Genomic DNA, 19,318 nt, shown 5'->3' with positions numbered 1-19,318 from the left:
ACACGCACACTCATCCTCTTCGGAGTCACCCTTTAAAGCCCTCTTCTTTGGCCTTCGTCCCTCAGATAAAATCGAGCTCGCGGCTCCTCTCCATGTATCCTTCGCGTTGCTTTGAAGTCCGCTTTCCCTAGCCCCACTCCATTGCTCTTCGTCTGGTGGTCCCTCAGATGCCTTCCATATCATCCTTCACCATCTCAAGGACTCGAGCCCTTGGATGAGCTTCCCAAGCTTGATCCAAGTTATTCATTTGTATTTCACCAAGTCTTATATGACTTAAACACACATATCAAACCAATATGAAAATTTAACTTAAACTCTTTAATACACACATCAAAACCATAATTATATCGATCAAACCTAGGTCGATTGGACCAACAGTGAGGACGCATTCTCGATTAAGGGAATTGTAGGCGTCGGTCCAGCTTATGTCCATTTGGAAAACCTAAGCTGAGACCTTGATTACATCCTAGTCTTCAGGAGACATGATCTAATTACAACTACTATTCTGTTGTATTGTGCTAACTTTATTTTACAAGATAAAATTATTATTTTATTACGAGGACTAACCATTTTTTGTAGGGAAGAAGTGCTGAAAAAGGGTGTCCAAGTGCCTTGAGCTAGTCCGAGCACCCGGACCAACTTTGCTCAGGCGGCCTGCTAGGCACCCGGGCGGTCTTAGTACTTGGAGCTAGTCCAGGTGCCTGGACCAAAATAATATCCAAAAGCTGAGTTGGAGCGCTACGATTAACCGAACCCACGTCTACAGTCCAAGCTCCCAGAGGGGGTATAGGCACTCGACGATGGATAAACTTGACGGATCAAGTTTCTATGAGAGATTGCCACATCAGTAGTGGTCTAGGCGCTTGGAAGGGTTCTAGGCACCCGAAATGGGCCTAAATAAGGGCCTTTGACTAGCAGATTTAGGACATCAATTGCTGTAACTTTTGTACTCACGCACTGCTCCGCAATGTCTCTAGGATACTTAAAAGCTGCACCGATTACTTGTGCTCAGGTTTTCAAAGTTATATTGTTGGTATAATTTAATTATTACAATTGTACTTAAATTCTATAATTGCCTCATGATTATAGTGATTGCCCAATGAAAGCACTTAGCAAGTGCAGGCCTTGGAGTAGGAGTTGTCGAAGACGCCAAACCAAGTAAAACCACCTATATTAGCATTCACTTTAAGTCTCTATTCTTTTCTGCTACGTACTCTTGATTTTCGAAAAAAAAAATATTATTCACCCTCCCCCCTCTAATGTATTTACAGTCCTACACATGTGCCCCATTTGGGACAAATCTTAGGCATTGATTCAACTGAAAATACCAATGGAGGTTTCTAAGTTGAGATCAGATAGTTTTAATTGTTAGTTGATTCATGTATAATGATCAATTTCTAATTTTATTTAATATGTTTATTATTATTATTATTGTGCTAACTTTATTTTATAGGAAAACAAATGTTTTTATGACTGAAGGTTAAATCGACTGATCGAGTAGATAAGCATATATCATACTCGATCCGATCTAAGAAGGAAATATGGGTCCAATTAACTGATCAGGAGAATCCGTCGACTGAACACATATGGCAAACATAGATCGGATGTGATAGGATCAAATAGTAAAGGATGCTCTAGAATTCAGTTGACTAATTAGGATCGGAGCAAGCAAATTATATGGGATTGATCTAATCGGATCGGAGCAAGCAAGGAAATATTTGAGTTTTAGTCAACTGATGGGACACTTAGTCGACCAAAAAATCCTGAAATCAAGTGCAAAGATAGAGGGATCTGATTGCGTTCAGTTGACTGGATAGGTTTTTAGTCGATCGAATAAAAGCTATAAAAAAAGCCTTAGGATCATAGAGTCAAACAATAATTCCCTCACTAATCTCTCCTTCTTTGTGCTCTATTCGTACAAGTACTGCTACTGCTATACCAAGACGCTCTCTAACAACCTATGATGAAACTTTACCTCCTACATTGTCAATATATTTAATACTTGCATTTTAATTAAATTGATAGTAGCTTGTTACTATTCTCTTGATCCTTTGTATGGTTTTATGATTTTCTCCTCCTTTGAAAATTTTTCAAAAGGAGAATATTAGTGGATTTTCAAGGAGTGATAGTGTCACCCCCCCCCCCTCGCACAATCCAATCCTATAAGAATGACTTTTCTTTGGGTCAATCACTCTTAGCATAGATATACGTCTATTGACACAAAATGCACTAAACCTTCCTAAGATGTCATTCCTTGGGTTGATATTTTAGTTCAATTTAGTAATACATGTATAAATAGACTCAAGAAAATCCTAGAAGATATGATCACATAGTAATAATCCATTGCTACCAATGGTTTGAGTTATTCCAAGTGGAAAACCAAAGAGTAGAGCGATAACAGGCTTACAACACCTAATACTGCCTAGTTGTGTCATAAGATATAATCATGTTCGGCATGTACATCATCTAGTTCACAACACAGGTTGACTATGTTGACCAACACGATTGTGTTTAACCCCACATGACTTGGCTATGTGGTCCAACATGGTCGTGGCCAATGTCCATTCACAGTGCTTAACATGGTCGTGGACAATACTATGGGTTGGACATAACATGTTCAGCATGTAACACGATCTGGTGGTGTGATACCACACGATCATGGCCTGAGTTCACCCACAATGCTTAACATGACCATGGTCGGCACTATGGGTTGGATGTAACCCATTGTAACATGGCCTTGCCATGTGGTACCACATAATCATGGTTGGAGTGCACCCACAGTGCTTAACATGGCCTGGTTGTGTTGTCCAACACAGCCATAGCTGACACTGTGGGTTGGAAGAAACCCACTCAGTGCACCACACAACCAAGCTATGTTGGCTACCACAACCGTGGTGGATGCCAAACCTAAACATGTTCACATGTTTTCTAGATCCTGTGACTGTTACAACTACAATTACCATTGTTCTTTGCATTTTCACAAAGATCGCTATTATCGGCACATAGCGGTTATTATGTTTTTACATGATGATTCACTACAAGAAAAAAGCTAAACAACAACGCTTTTTTGGCGTTGTCGTATGTACTTAAAAAGTGATGTTGTAGATGGTGTTGTAGAAAGTCATATCAAAGACAACGCTTTAAAAGCGTTGTGGTTGGTCACAAAGACAACGCTTTTTAAGCGTTGTCTTTTCGTTCTTAAAAAGCGTTGTTATAGATGCTGTTGTAAAAATGCACATATCAAAGACAACGCTTTAAAAGCGTTGTGGTTGGTCACAAAGACAACACTTTTTAAGCGTTGTCTATTCGTTCTTAAAAAGCGTTGTTAAAGATGCTGTTGTAAAAATGCACATATCAAAGACAACGCTTTAAAAGCGTTGTGGTTGGTCTCAAAGACATTGTTTTTTAAGCGTTGTCTTTTATTACTTAAAAACGTTGTCTTTTTAAATTTATAAAAAGTGTTTTTAAATAGAAAAATTATAAAAATACTCAAAATTTACATATAATTGAATATCCACAACCACAATCATTTTTATAATAAGACTATTTAACAAATAAATAAAACTTTATATTATACAAACAAAATGTATACATATTGATCCACAAATTAAATTTGTATCATACAAGTTATCCTTAACTTCATGACAATAATTTTTCAAACACACAAGTTTTACAAAACCTCATCATTGACTAACCGCTGTTGTTGGTGTCCATCGCATGGAATTGCTTCTTTAAGTCCAGCAATCTCTTCTTCTGAAAGACTTTCAGCTATCACTCTTAGAGCCATCTTCTTCAACTTGTCATCAGCACACCTGGGGTTGTAGGCAATCAAGAAATTTTGTATGAAAACTTTCATACATGTAAATCTCGTACTAAATAATATGTCAATGTTATATATACATGTAATTCATACCGTAAGTGTGTTTATATCGTAACTGACAAGTTTTCTTTATATATTGAACAAAATCAATAGGACAAAAAATCCAATTCCTTGAACAAAAGACCCTTCAACCTGCAGAAACACTCAGATATAAGTATATGAACATACGGCTGATTGTGATTTAGGATTATAAAATCAATAGGACAGATGAAAAAAAAAAACCTGTCCTAGATCCACGGCAGGACTCAAGCTCTGTCCGCAGTCATATGTAAGGTCTGCTCTCAATATCGTAGTAGCTCCAGTGAGAACATCAATTTCTACCTAGAATGCACACAATTTTCAAAATCAAGAAAACAGACTAGCAATGTGATTACAAGCCAATCATATGAATGATCTACAAAGGAGGTTACCTCGCTTATAGCAGCCCCATAATTTAGATATGATGAAGTATCGTCAGCAACCCAAAATGTACTCGCTGATAAGTTCACATATTGCAAATTTGCCTGTATATTGTAAGGTAACTAGTTCATAATGGATGAAAGGAAGTAACTGCTTTGATTTCCAAAATATAAAAAAGCCCAGGAAATCCCTAAAAGTGAATGCATATAAGCTATCCTGTCCTTCACTTGCATAAGCTAGCTAACACATACAGACTACAGAAATAAGCTTAGCTTCTTGCCAATAAATAAACAGTAGTACATTTGATTAATGACGTAATTACACACCTGGGTAATAAGGGTGTCCCATGAAATTGATCCCATTTGCTCTTCCAAACTTTGCTTAAGAGGCTTTAATCTGCTGACTAGAATAGAGCATGCTAGACGAACTGCTTCGCAGCTTGCTTCAGATTTGGTGCTTCCAGCAGTTAAACCTCCCTGAACCAAACTCAGAGTATCTGCTTGAATGATTCTAACCCTATCCAAAAGATATTTTTTCTCTTCATCCCATAGCTGTTCAAGACCGAATGCAGCCATTTGCTTCACCTTTGTCCACAGTCCCTGGCCTATTTCAATTCCTCCGACTTCAACAACAATTGAACCATCATTTAGAATGGATACTTTCCCTGGTGTTGGCATTGGTTCCACTTCATATACAATTGGTACCCAAGAAATCCCTCGTTTTTTCCATTTGTTGCAACTATTGAAATGCAATACCATTTCAAGACGATTGAAGTAGCTTGCAGATGTAAACAACTCATCAACTATAGCAGGTAAAGTATATTCCGGAGCTTCTCCACTGCTACTTCCATAAAAAAACTTCAGGCTTTCATATGTATGCAAATTTCTTTTTCTCACAACATCGACATCCAAGGACAGGAAAGATGCTACACGCTCAATAATAGCTTCAGCAATGTAAGATCCCTGTACCTGCCCTGGTGCTCGCATCGATGATTTACTTGTAAGATTCATCTTGCATAGTTTAATATCAAAAGCGAGAGCACCCCAGTTGTATTTTTTTAGACAAGTTATAATGGCATGTGAAATAAGTGGACTATAATCCTCTGATATGCCTGCATTTACCAACAAATTCAAGTACAAGGCCGTAATCTTTCCATCGGATTTAAAACCCACAGAATAGGTTATTTTCATTGGATGCCTTCCTCCTACCATTACCATATCCGTGCTACGATCAAGGTACATCTTTATTGGATGACGCAACTTAAAGGCTGTGAGAGCACATGCTGTTGCAATCTGTGAGCATCAGGGAAAAACCATAGTCTAACGGTTTATTAGCTAAATCATAAACATTCCAAAGCCAGAGAGGGAGAGATAGAGAATGACATCACACATTATTATTTTGTCTAAAATGTAGCAAAATGATATGATTGAACGATTTTGAGATTTTGAGACATTTTGACTGGATGTACAATGGGCTAAAAATATAAATTACATCTATCAACAAGAAAAATCACAAGTAACTGCATTAAGGGATGACTTCTTTAAAAATTTTAACATGATTTACCAAACCAATATAAACTAATTCTTTTATTGAGCATAACTTCATTACATACTGCCAAGTTTGATATTTTTTATTTCATGTAAGAATTCCATAACTCAACTTTGTTTCAATAATAGAGAAAGTTAACTAAGGAACTGGTTAAGAAATCCAAACATTGGTAGCAAAAATAAATATTAAGAACATCATGAAACAAGTTCCTACCATTAATATTTTTCTAAGGGATCCCCTATAATGATGCTAGTTTATGTGCTATGCAAAGAGTTCTGTAATCTGTATTCTACACTTATTATGCACTTCATACCGTAAGTGTGTTTATATATTGATGTTTGACCTTCTTTATTGGATTTTGCAGCCCCGGTCTTCTTGTAGCCAGGCACAATGTAATACTTGATGTTGACTCTACCTTTGCAGTTGTTTCGGCTTGAGGAGTGGCAAAGAATGGTGGAGTAGAGGATGGATTTCAGGTATTCATCCGTGCCATCGAGGAAATGACTCCAGTAGGTGACTAGCATGTTGACCAGGGCATGCTTGGAGAAGATGACTTGTTTCAGAAGCTTTTTAGATCAAAGATACGAAGTGCATTGTTATAAAACTAGATGCACGAACACTTGCTTATACGGTTCTTGAAATAAAATACATTCGTAACCGTCACTAGCCCAAGCTCAATAAGGAAAATTCACGGTAAATGTGCATAGTATACCTCAGATACTGCAGATGATAGGGAAGGCCAGAAGACAGTTTGACGCAAATATTGAGATTGCCCAAGCCAATCCATGGTACTAATCCTGACAGCTCCTCCAAATCGCACTGACTTGATTGTGTCCACCCATCCTTGTTCATCAGCTTGGAACCTTTGAAATGAAAGCTGCATTGGGTACATGGAAAAAACAACAAAAAGGGAGGATAAATGATAGCCACCAACCTAATTGTTCACAAATATCTGTATAAGTTATTAAGGGTGTTCATAGAAGTTGATCCTTTAGCCGTGTCTGTTAGATGGTCAAATCTAGGCGCCAACTCAAAAATGTTGGCGTCCAAGTGTTAGTGTTCAACTACTTCTGATTTTCTTCATCTTTGAATTGTTAAATACATAGGGTATTTATAGGAATACTCAAGATGTATCTAAATAAATACATGAACCAATATTAAATGACATACATTCATCATCCGAAGAGTCATTCATGAATCCTCCAATATTCATGCTCCAGATGACCATACATTAGATTATAAGTCCAATTAATTTGATTGCAAGGTTGTAAACAGTCCTTGAGGGCTATTGATAGTGATTCCAGTACGTACTGGAAAATAATGGAACAAACCTATGAAACAACTATCAAGGGATTCACTTCAACTTTCCTAAACCAAAGAAGAAACAGATGGATTACAAAAGAAAACAATTTGCACCATCAAACTGAAACTTATAATAAGCCTTAATAAATTAATGAAAAAAGAATTGTTTAGAAGTTCACTGAGAAACATATGAAAATACAACAAATGCAACTGCAAAAAAAAAATAAAAAACTAGTATCCAATTAACTTTTTTTATACTTTCAGATCAAAAGGTCAAATTTATATACTTTGGTTCATGTTCAAGCAAGAGGATAACAATCTCATCGACAGTTAGTATTTCCTTTTAATATAGAACACTAAAAAGAAGGAATATCAATGATGAAACAAACCTGAAAATGCGAGCTACTGAGGCAGCGAGCAATCTGCTTGAACAAGGTAATCATGCAGCATTGGAACTCTGTCGTGAGCATCAAAGACCAAATATTACCAAATATTAAGATCACTGACAAACCAAATAATACCTTATTTTTAACAGCTATCTAGAGGATCTGGCTTTTTGACTTGAAGCTGGTTCAAAGAAGACAAATCAAATATACAAATACTAAGATGAAAGCATAATGAAGTAGTTAACTTTTTCTACTTTACCTGATTATAAGATCTACAGCTTCTTGCTCAGTATTTTGCTGCACGAGTAATTATTAGAAAAACAAACCCAATAGTGGAACAAAAGCTAGATAAAGAAACTAGATAATTTACACTGACAGAACTTTACAGAATAACATATAATACAGTGCTTTGTACTTGCATATTAATCCAGAAAACATCCTTTCACCTAAGTGACAATTTTTCCAAAACATCATCATTCACAAAACATCATCATTCACTAAAAATTTTCACAAGTTTTTAAACTTCAGTGACAACTTTTCTTTGGGGTCAACTGCTCAAGGTCGATCTGGTAACTATGCACTGCATCAAAAAAATTGGCATTAACTATGATTCCATTACCAAAAAAAACCACCATTCCATGAACTTAAATCTAAATAGAATTATGGCAACTATCATTCCATACCTATTCATAAATATGATCTTGTATGCACTCCGCCAACTCGGACCGAACCTCATCAATTTGTTCACGAGAGTACCCTATTTTTGTGAACTGTGAGCATACACAATTTATGTTAATGGAAAAAATAATCAACACTGATCACTTTGCAATTTTAAATAGTTTATGTCAAATAATTTGAGATAAGCTAAATAATGTTACTATTGATTGCAGCGAATCTCTCTCAATAGTCTCAACTTCTTCAATAATTTCTCTCATAAATCGCATCACAAAAAAACCACATTGTTTCGCAGGAGAGGAGATTGAGGAGCCTATATATAGTAATTAGAGTCAAATTGTTAATGAAAATTATACACATTACAATATATGTTAAACAAAAGTACACATACCTTAACTACTTCCCACTTAACATTTTTCCTACCTTTCCTTCCCTTGGTTGAATTAAACAATTTTAAGGCCCTTCATACGTTAAGAATATTTGTTAAATAAGATTTTTATTATAATAAATATTTACTAAAAGAAATCTGAACTCACATTTCCATTACGTATTTTGAATCATCATCGCGAATGCGGCAACTTAGGGAATCCAACAGGTAAATAGCATCCTTGTAAGGTTCAATGACACTAAGATTCCAATGGAAATTAACTAGGCAAATACATAGGATTATACCGATTACGATCCAATGTATGAAGGGCCAAAATTGCATTGATTCCAATGCAGCAACCAAAATTGCATTGATATAGATTAATTAACCTTAATTGCAATTTTAATTTGCTACAAAAATTTGATTCAACAATCATCAGATCTTCACCTGGCTAGGCTACCAATATCTAATCCCATCGGATTTCATCCTAAAAAAATAGAACCATTACTTATCAACCGATATCGATTAAATCGGCTCATCTAATCTGCATCTACCTTAAAAGATATTCTAATTAATGAAAATATTTATGTATTAATTGCTAGTGATATCAGAACACCTGAGATTCTCAAGGACTTGATGAACAGGCCAGAGGTATAAATAATCATAGAATTATATCGTGGATTAAAAATGCCTTTTCTCTAATATCATACAGCTAACCAACTTCAATACATACTACCAAAGAAGCATAGGACTTTCATTCAATTATGTATAATCAAACAAATTTCCTTTAAAATTTTATAAGTTAAAAATGGATGTTATGCATTTGCAATAGCAATCAGAGAAATCCGTGTTAAAATTTCACTCTCAATATTAATTGATAAAAAAAATGCTGCATTTAACATCACTAAGTATATTTAACCGCATATTAACTATGGAAACAAAATCCATAATTATTTTACCGGTATCAAGTAGTCCATTAGCTCTTATGGTACTAGAGTGTAGACCCTTGATACAAATATTTAGAAAAATCTCCACTAATTCAATTCTGGATGGTCCTATATGATGTACTTTTATAAGTAAACTAAGTTTCAAATAAAGAACAAACATCATAGGAACATAAATCACTAAACTAACAAGCATTACATGGAATTAAACTAAAGAAAATGTATCAACTAAAATCTATATAATGGAAGAGACATTTAATCAAACACTTGATGAGCATGAGTCAATGAAATCATAATGTGTACAAATTGAAACATAGGATGTGTACACTTGATGGGCTGAACGAGAATATTAAGATCCAAAGAAGCCGATTACGATGAGATCTTCATAATTAAACTTAAAAATTGATTTGCAGCTTGAATCATCAAGGCCACGATGCTTAATGTTCTTTGGAAATGGTGGTAGAAAGTAGTGTTCAGCAGCCCCTGCTTTCGAGATAAGATACAGACAATTCTCAGAAAGTAACAAAAACACTCACCGTTCAGCTTGTATCTGGCATCTAAGCTAAAGTTTTCAGTGGACCTTTTGCAAGTGAGTAAGAGTAATAAAATTAACTCGGACGAACTTTTGATCTGCTTTAATGCATCACCCGGGCTCTCCTTCCAGGGGGAAAAAAATGGCTTGAACTAATTCCCCCTCTTGCTCCAGCTACATATATATAACTGCAAAACCAGTGAAGTGTCATGCACAGGTTTCAAAATCAAGTCTAGGACTGTGCCTTCATTCATGTGATGCTGCTTCACCTTTTTACCAGGTAAACATAAAAATGCTCTGCTAAAAAAGATCAACACATGCTCTGATAAGCAAGCACTTCGCATACTGTTAGCAAACCTGAAGAATATCACGGACAGAAAAGTTAATGCATATAACTTTCTGAATACAGACCAACAACGTTACAATCTGCGATCTTACTGAAAGCTCAATGACACTCTAGTTTTATATATATATATATATATATATATATATATCCCATGCAGAGGTGGGTACTGAATTAGAAATTAAAGCATCAGTCAATGGAGAAACAAATCATAGGAATCAGGGGAGGGGGAAAATTGATGCAGTATGAATCCGGCAAAATGACTAGTTCGGAAAATAATCAAAAATAAACAAAATCTTATTCTAGAGGGATGGAAGAAATTTTACCTTTCTTTCTTCCGTTCCTCCTACTCTCGAATCTGCTCTGCGAGGAAGGAACTAAGATCGAAGGGTTCAGAGGAGTTGAGGAGCCGTGAGAAGATTAGGAAGGGTAAGCTGACTTTGATTAAGGAGATGGGGAAATGCGAGATTAGGGATCTCGACTTGGAGGAGTTGGGCCGGCGTGAGGAGTTTTGCGTGAGGAGTTTGGGTCGAGATTAGGGTTCAGAGGAGATCACGCGGCAAGGAGAAGAGAAGGCGCTCGTGGAGAGGAGTGGAGAGGAGAAGGCGCTCGTGGAGAGGAGAAGGCACTCGTGGAGAGGAGAAGGAGAGGAGAAGGCACTCGTGGAGAGGAGTGGAGAGGAGAACTCGTGGAGAGGAGTGGTGAGGAGAAGGCGCGCGCGCGTTGAGGGTTTAGAGTTTAGCAAAGCGAGGGCTGCGAATTTATTTTAAGTGAGTTTAGGGGAAACATACACAACACTTTAAAAAACGTTTTTTAAAAAAATGTTGTCTTTGACCATAAACAACAACACTAAAGACAACACTTCATTAAAAACCGTTGTCTTTAGTAAAAAGTAAATACCATAGACAACGCTTTTCACTAAAAGCGTTGTAAAACAAAGAACGACAACGTTTTTATTAAAAAGCGTTGTCTATTGGGTGTTGTTGAATGCAAAAATTCTTGTAGTGATTCATCAAAAAAAAACACAACATAGCGGTTATTATGTTTTTACATGATGATTCATCAAAAAAAAACACAACATAGCGGTTATTATGTTTTTACATGATGATTCTTCAAAAAAAAAAAAACCACGGTGGTTTTAGGACTGTCGCTGTTCTTCGCTATTTAGGATCAGGAAGAATTTAAGATCCTATGTTTTCATTGCCTAATTTTGATGACTATACTTCAGTTTTATGAAACCTAATGCAAAAGCTTTGCATATAAACCAAAATCGTCGAAAACAAACGCTATGAACTCGACAACACAATAAAACCTTTGGTTCTAATACCACTTGATTGGAAACTTTAGGAAGCATACTAGTTTATGCAACCAAATAAACAAGATGATTCAAGACATAGGATCATGTTATTGTCGAAAGATTCAAAGCAAGAAAACATAAAACAGTAAATGCAAAAATCAATAAATCAAATTTGAATCCAAGGATGTTGTCATAATCTTGATTTCAGTTTCAGATGTCGTAGATGAGGAAGATGTAGCAGATGAGATCTTCCACTAAAGTTATGGTCACGGTTCTTGAGCCTCTCTCAGATGAGATCTTCCACTAAAGATGTAGCAGATTCTCTTTCTTACCCTAATTCAATCGAAATCACACCCCTTAGAATCCTTAGGCCCGAAACCCGTTAACAATCCACCCTTACTAATGGTACTAGGTTAATGAGTTCCACACATAACTTCCCATCCAATGACATATAATCCACAACCAAGATCACCATATCGGGTTATATCCGCAACGGCATATCCACATGTTGCTAATTAACATGTACGCCCACATACAAATGAAAAATAATCCAACAAATCAGTCATGAAGGAGCATGTTCACAGTCAAGAACAAGGTTTACTTAATGTCTGAACAAACACAAATAAACAGCTTCTTTCATGAATGATGTATATAAGTTCATGTACATGACTGATGATGAAGTCCAAAATTCTGTATCCTACAGGAAGAAGAATGTAACGTCGATTAAAATAACATTTTCTTTTGCATGCTTAACAATTTCTTTCTTTCTCTTTTATGTTTCTTTTGGTAGCGCAAAGGATAAATTTTCTCCATTGCCAATTAAACTATCCCAATTTAGTCTTTCATTCTGATCTAAATCAGTTTGTTTGCTCCCCAATGAGATCCAGACCAACAACCAGAAATGACAGCCCTTGAAAGAGCAAGAAGTAGAAATGAACTCCTTGAGCAGAAAGCAAGCTTCTTGCAGCTGCTGTGAGCAAAAGGCAAGCAAGCACCAGCTCTTTTCTATAGATTCTATTCCTTCTCTTTTTCTTCTCAGAGATTTCCATCTCCTTGTCCTCCGAATCCAGTGCCTCCAAGTCAGCCTCTGAAGCTTGCTTCAGCAGAATCTGGTCTTGTTCAAGAGCCTTTGCCTTCATCCCCACAAGATCGGAGTCTGAGGCCCTCCCAGTTTTCTTGGTCACAACCCACTCATAGGAACTACTCAGCTGAAACAAGCCCGAGATCATCGCATTGAACTTGGTCACAGACATTGTGTTCTCAAACAGGAGGTAAGGGATGATGAAAGGAAAGGATTTTGGCGATGGAAGGATGTTGAGAATAGACATGGTAACAGGAATGTAGCAGATCACCCAAATTGGCAGCTCCGCCTCTGGAACAAACATTGTCAAGGGAAGGATTATGCAGAACAAGGTGAAAGAGTAGAAGGGGAGGATCAATTTCCTCAGGAGGAAGAAGAGGAAGATCAAGTTGAACTTTTTCCAAGATGATATCTGCATTGAAGTTTTCAGTTATTGATTTAGGCTTCAGAACTAGTGGAAAAAGTTATTCCATCAGAATATAACAGTCAGACTTAAAACACACCTTTGAAGTGATGATGGTGGGAAGGCAGAGCTTGAAGAGCTGCATAGGACCTGAGTGCCATCTATATTGCTGCTTCTTATAGGTTTCATATGATTCCGGTAGTTCACAGAGAACCTGAATAAATTTACAATGTCAATGATTGTTTTTCCAAAATGTGTATGTCTGCTTCATTTACCTTGACATCGTTTAGGAAGATGAACTTCCAGCCATTGAGGTGAGCTCTGACTGCTATGTCCATGTCCTCTACAGTAGTTCTCTCCAGCCAGCCGCCAGAATCCTCAAGAGCGCTAATTCTCCACACTCCGGCTGTGCCGTTGAATCCAAAGAAGTTGAGGTACATGCCGTTGACTTGCTGCTCCACCTCAAAATGGAAGGCGAGATTGATGTGCTGCAGCCTAGTGAGCAGGTTTTCATCCTTGTTCACAAAAGACCACCTGGCTTGAACAAGTCCCAACTCAGGATTGTCCTGTCATTTACACGCCTAGTCAAATTATATCAATTTGCATGCTTTAGTATCTAAGAAGACCAATGCTGAGGATAAATACCTTGAAATGGGGCACTGCTAGTTTCAGGAAATCTGGATTTGGCTGGAAATCTGCATCGAAGATGGCTACGAACTCATAGTCCTTAATGTAATCGCAGGACATTGCCGAGGCCAGGTTACCTGCCTTGTAACCAGTCCTGAAGAATCTATGGCGATATACTATGTTTATGCCTTTCTGTTTCCATATAGACACTTCATTTTTGATAAGGAGCTGCACACTTTTTATATCAGAATCGTCAAGGACTTGGATTAAGAGCTTGTCTTTTGGCCAATCCAATTGGCAAACAGCAGATATAGATTGCTCATAGACCTGTAAAAGATTAGGATACTCGTGATAAGAACATTTCAATGCATTGGATATCTAGTAGACATGTCTCTTTCAGTTTCAGAAGACTTGTAACTTAATTTGAACTTCAACCTACAAAAGACAGAATTGAGCTAGACGATGAAATCTATGTACTAAATAACAACATTTCTAAAATTGAAATTATTCAGAAAAATAAAAGAAAAGGAAGGCCTAAATATTTGAGTTAATAGTAAAAAGAAGAAGAAGAAGAAAAAAATGTAATCTTTACTCCTACTTTAACGGAAGAATCCAACAAGAAATCATATGATAATAAATGATGAAGACTCTTACCTCTCTCTCGTTGCACATGGGAATCTGAACCAGAACCATGGGAAAGTAGGAAGTGGCGGCCTTGCCATTCACTTCATCTTGCAATCTCGGTTTAAGTTTCTTAAACTTGATCCAGAAACAGCCAAAGCAGAGCACGAATCTATCAAGAGATTGAATCAAGAAGAGAACGATACAGAACCTCGAGAGACTCATGACGAGAGGGGAAACGTAGGTTATTCTAAAGGAAAGCCATAGCATATAAGCCTGCTGCGCCATGTTCTGGACCTCCCAAGGCTGGATCAGATGCAACTCGTTCTTATGCGCATAGATTTCGAACACCAACGCCATGACGGAAACGAGCAGGAAAGCCCTAAGAACCAGCAGCAGCTTGCCCATCCTGTGAGGCTTCTGCGAGGTGTTGAAGGAGAGGAGACGTTTTTGAGCCGTGGCAAGAAGCTTGGCCAGGCCAAAGAAGGACCAAGAGAGGAAGGCGACGGCCCTCTGAGCCCTGAGGAAGAGGAACCATAGGAATTGCTTCTGGTTCTTGGCCCTGCCCTTCTCCAACACGGAGCCTGGGTCTAGGCCTTCAACTTGTACTACAGAGAAATTGATCGGGTTCTCCATTGTCACCATCACTGATCCCGGAGCCATCAGGGAACTCCTCCTCCAGAGAAGATCATGAACCAACGTTGCAGATCAATTAGGAAGACTTAGTGAAACAAGCAGCTGAACTTGATAATTCAGGTGCAGACATGAATGGTAGCACTATAAATGAAAGATTTTGCCAAAAGGGAAGTGGTAATATATACCTGAAGAGTGGAAGGCCAGAAAGGAGAAACTTCTAGTTCAGAGAGGGATTGGATTGAATTGAATAAGCGTTGGTTGGTGTCACATTTATATTTATGCATATGATGCAGTCAGATGAACAAATAAATATAAGCAAGACGTGCCAGCAAGACTACAGCCAAATTTCACCATTTCTGTCATTGCACACAGTTGATTATGCATTCTTCTCTTTTCCACGCCATCATGCTGTTTTTTAATGAATTTTTTTTGGGTAGGTTTATGAAATATTTCTTTTCCAATCTTATAATGTAAGTGTACATATGCATCTATGTTTGTCATGATTAGTGACCATCCAGAACCCTTCTCTTTTTAAAAAAAAAAATAAAAAAATGTCATAATCAACGAGAGACTGGCCATGGAACATGATGGCATATAAGGTCATAAATAATATAGGCGATAATGGTCCATTGTCTGCGGCCCTAAAAGAAGATAGAGATGAGTCTATGTACCATCAAAGGCACACAATCAAGAAAATCTGTAAGTCCTTTACCCACACAATCAATTTGTCTTCAGACCTTACATGTCGACAAAAAGAAGTAAGTCTATAAAAAGCTCGTGATAATTTTTCAAAGGTATCTCATAACATTCATGTAGCTCTTGATTGAGGGTGTAAAGCTAATCCTTGCTAACATTATGTATTGTCCCTAAGCAATTTGTCTTAGTTTGAAACTAGGTAATTTGACCATTCAACTATGATAATTAACTTTGAGCATATCCTGTTTTGTTCTTAGTGGGCGATATGGGTGTGAAGGAATTGGATATAACTATCAAAACAATAATTTTAATAAAAAAAATAATTAATCAGACTGAGTAACTATCGAATCTCGAATGACCGACCCGATTCCACGAAAGGATGTCTGGGAAACTACTGAGCACTCTTACCGCTGTACCATAGCCTCAAGAGCGACAACAATTTTAATTGATAGTAGAAAAGCTATGGAGCAAGGTCCTATGACCTATAGTTTGAATCTCAACTATGATGCATTGCAAGATATTTTCCTATAGTGGAATTAAAAATCTAGTAAGTTGTTGGGCGATGAACCACTTGCGCTTTCGGATTTACAAATGGACAAATTGGGAGAAGGTCATCCACCTCTAAAATTAATTGAGTCTATAAAAATCTGAATATCTAAATTATCAAAAAAAAAATATAAATAGAGAAAGAAAGGGGTAGTTATGAGCCTATGTTGTATTCCTTGAAAGCTCACATGTTAATTAGTGTCCCATTGAATGTCAGGAAAAGGAGTCGTTGAGTTCATAAAAGAAATCTGGGAGGTCACCAATAACTAAATATGAGAGACTAAATTAGAGTGATGATCTCGTTGTTGGTTGCTACTTGGAACACCGTTCTATTTCCCCTGTATAAAAATTTGTACAAGCACAGAACTTAACCTAGCTACCCATGTGCTCTACTGAAGTTAGACTTGGATTGCAAACGATGCTTAACATTAGTAATCCAAGTTGCTCTTCAGAAGTTAAACTTGGATTGAAAACGATACTTAACATTTTTACTCCAAGTTTAAGCTATGTGTTCTTCAAAAGTTAAACCATATTACAGAAGTTAATTAAATATCTATTTCAAAGATTGACTTCCAGGTTAAACATGGCGAGGCACTAGGCCTTTTTGATTATGAGATCATCCACCACTTCCTAGACAAAGCCTTTCAAAGAAATTGGATATTTAACTTCTTACAATAACCCTAGGTTTAACTTAAGAGACCTCAATAGAAGCACAAGATCGAAACACGAAATCAAAAATATAAAAATGATACCTCTTGTGTTGGTATTTCAGGATCCACACAAAGAAAACAAACTAGTACGCAGCGGGATAATAGACTAGTTGTACCTTTCTTTGTAGACAAAAGACCTCTTAATCTTCTGTTGTATTCCTCTCCTCCACTTGGACGTGTTGGGATCGATGGATGTTAGGATCTTAGATGGCTAGAGGGGGGGTGAATAGCCTCTTAAAAACTTAAACACAAATTTCTACAAAAAACTTGTTAGCACAGCGGAATTAGAAAACTAAAACAAAAAGGAAACAAGCACACTAACACACTGATTTACGAGGTTCGGGGATAACTTGCCCCTACTCCTCGGCGTGTCCGTAAGGTGGACGAGTCCTTGATCTTCGGTAGATCACACCCCGGATGACTCCGGCTAATGAAGCTCTCCTTCTCGGTGGAGTAACCTCTCCACAAAGTCTCAAGAAATATATATGTTAAAGCACAAGACTTACAGAGCTCGGTGGCACAGAAGAATGAAATAAAACTTACAACCACGCGAGGATCAGTGGAAACAGAGAACTCACAGATCGTAGTTTTTCACCCGAGAGCTCAAGAACACCACTACGATCAACAGAACTTTCTTTACTTTCTTGTTCTTTCCTCTCGCTTTTTACTGCTTCTTAAGCCTCTGTCCTCCGCTGTCACGGATCGTGGTCAAACTGCACAGAATCATCGCTGCAGCCAATCCCTCTTCCTCCTTACCTGGTTCTCTGAACTCACACCAATGAAATCACAGTCTTCACTGGTGTCTTCTGAGCTCGAACCAATCACCAGGAGTCAAGCGGATCGCAGCCAGATCACACCAGTAGCCGTTGTTGCTTCAAATGCACCATGCGCCGCGAATCACAGCAGAAAGACCATTTGTCGTATTCCTCTTATGGACTTAATTTGAAATTAAGCTCGGAATGATACCTGTGATCCTGCAAACACAAAAGCTAACAGCACAGAGGGTTATATGATTCAGGCAAATCAAATGCAGTGGAAGAATCGCAGAAACAACAAATTTGATTGTGTGTGGATCGGTCACCAGACCGATCCATGGACCGATCAGGGCATATCCTGATCGGTCCGAAGCTTGTCTGATCGGTCGTTCGGACCGATCAGAGTGCAGGTGGATCGGTCTGCCGACCGATCCCCTGCCTTCTTCTCTTCGCAATACCATCTCCTGATCGGTCTCCAAGACCGATCAGATTGCACTCAGTGTGCTACTGAGTGTTTTCTGATCGGTCCGCAGACCGATCAGATTACACTCAGTGTGCTACTGAGTGTTTCCTGATCGGTCACCAGACCGATCCATGGAAACTCAGTTTCACAGTTTCACTGGATCGGTCTGCCGACCGATCCACTGTCTTATGTATCACTGGATCGGTCTGCCGACCGATCCAATGTACCATGGAATGTCCACTTAGGTCCCTCTCTGACCTAATTCGGTCCAGAGAACGAGCTCCCGAGCCCTCTCTGACCTAGTCCGGAGAACGAGCTGCCGAGCCCTCTCCGACTTCGTCTGGTCCAGAGAACGAGCTACCGAGCCCTCTCTGACCTAGTCCGGAGAACGAGCTACCGAGCCCTCTCCGACTTCGTCAGGTCCAGAGAACGAGCTACCGAGCCCTCTCTGACCTAGTCCGAGCTACCGAGCCCTCTCCGACTTCGTCCGGTCCAGAGAACGAGCTACCGAGCCCTCTCTGACCTAGTCCGGAGAACGAGCTACCGAGCCCTCTCCGACTTCGTCCGGTCCAGAGAACGAGCTACCGAGCCCTCTCTGACCTAGTCCGGAGAACGAGCTCCCAAGCCCTCTCCAACTTCGCGTGCCAAGTTTCCAACTTGGACTTTTCCCTTCCACTTGATCAACCTTGATCATTAATCAAAACGAGTTTAATTAACATCTGATACAAACTTAAATCCGTGTCAACATCAAAACAACAGCCAGGTCAGACTGTATCAACAGGACGCTGTATGGGCGACGATCTACCAAGATGAAATTCACCCGAACCACTTCTTCTCCTCCAAGACTCTCGAGCCACCAAGGGATGCCAAAATAGGAAATTTCCTTCTTCCTCTTCTCCTCCAAGCAATCGACCACCTAGTGCTTCTCCTCTTCTTCTTCTTCTTCCTCTCCAAGCAACCGGCCACAAGGATTTACCAATCCTTGATGCCGCCATCCCTAAGGAAGCAAAAGAGGAGACAAGAAGAAAGGTGTCATCAGCCCTTATGGGAAAGAAAACAAAGAAAGAAGAAGAAGGGAGAGGGACGACCACAAGGAAGAGAGGAGAG

At 38.4% G+C, this 19,318-nt stretch overlaps 2 protein-coding genes across 3 annotated transcripts; both read right to left on the bottom strand.

Moving 5' to 3' along the window:
• Window positions 1-3,949: 3,949 nt before the first annotated feature.
• LOC121978232 (indole-3-acetaldehyde oxidase-like) lies at window positions 3,950-9,534 on the bottom strand. The gene is made up of 5 exons (XM_042530605.1): window positions 9,517-9,534; window positions 4,606-5,571; window positions 4,291-4,383; window positions 4,103-4,201; window positions 3,950-4,012 (listed from the first exon to the last, which is right to left on the bottom strand). Exons 1-5 carry the CDS (start codon window positions 9,532-9,534, stop codon window positions 3,950-3,952), a joined length of 1,239 nt encoding a protein of 412 aa, XP_042386539.1.
• A 2,884-nt stretch (window positions 9,535-12,418) lies between these two features.
• Window positions 12,419-15,372, bottom strand: LOC121975008 (xyloglucan glycosyltransferase 4-like). 2 transcript variants are annotated; one of them, XM_042526351.1, is made up of 6 exons: window positions 15,227-15,372; window positions 14,439-15,081; window positions 13,803-14,111; window positions 13,433-13,723; window positions 13,258-13,371; window positions 12,419-13,166 (listed from the first exon to the last, which is right to left on the bottom strand). In XM_042526351.1, the coding sequence occupies exons 2-6, from the start codon at window positions 15,066-15,068 to the stop codon at window positions 12,531-12,533; spliced, it is 1,980 nt and encodes a 659-aa protein (XP_042382285.1). In that variant the 5' UTR covers window positions 15,069-15,081; window positions 15,227-15,372; the 3' UTR covers window positions 12,419-12,530. The 2 variants fall into 2 exon arrangements, with proteins under 2 accessions (XP_042382285.1, XP_042382284.1); XM_042526350.1 differs by having other exon boundaries at window positions 14,439-15,307.
• Between the last annotated feature and the right edge of the window lie 3,946 nt (window positions 15,373-19,318).

Source organism: Zingiber officinale, chromosome 4B (genome assembly GCF_018446385.1).
Source record: "Zingiber officinale cultivar Zhangliang chromosome 4B, Zo_v1.1, whole genome shotgun sequence".
Lineage (NCBI taxonomy): Eukaryota > Viridiplantae > Streptophyta > Magnoliopsida > Zingiberales > Zingiberaceae > Zingiber > Zingiber officinale.
Note: the sequence above shows the minus strand (reverse complement) of the source record. Positions and strands in the feature narration are given on the sequence as shown.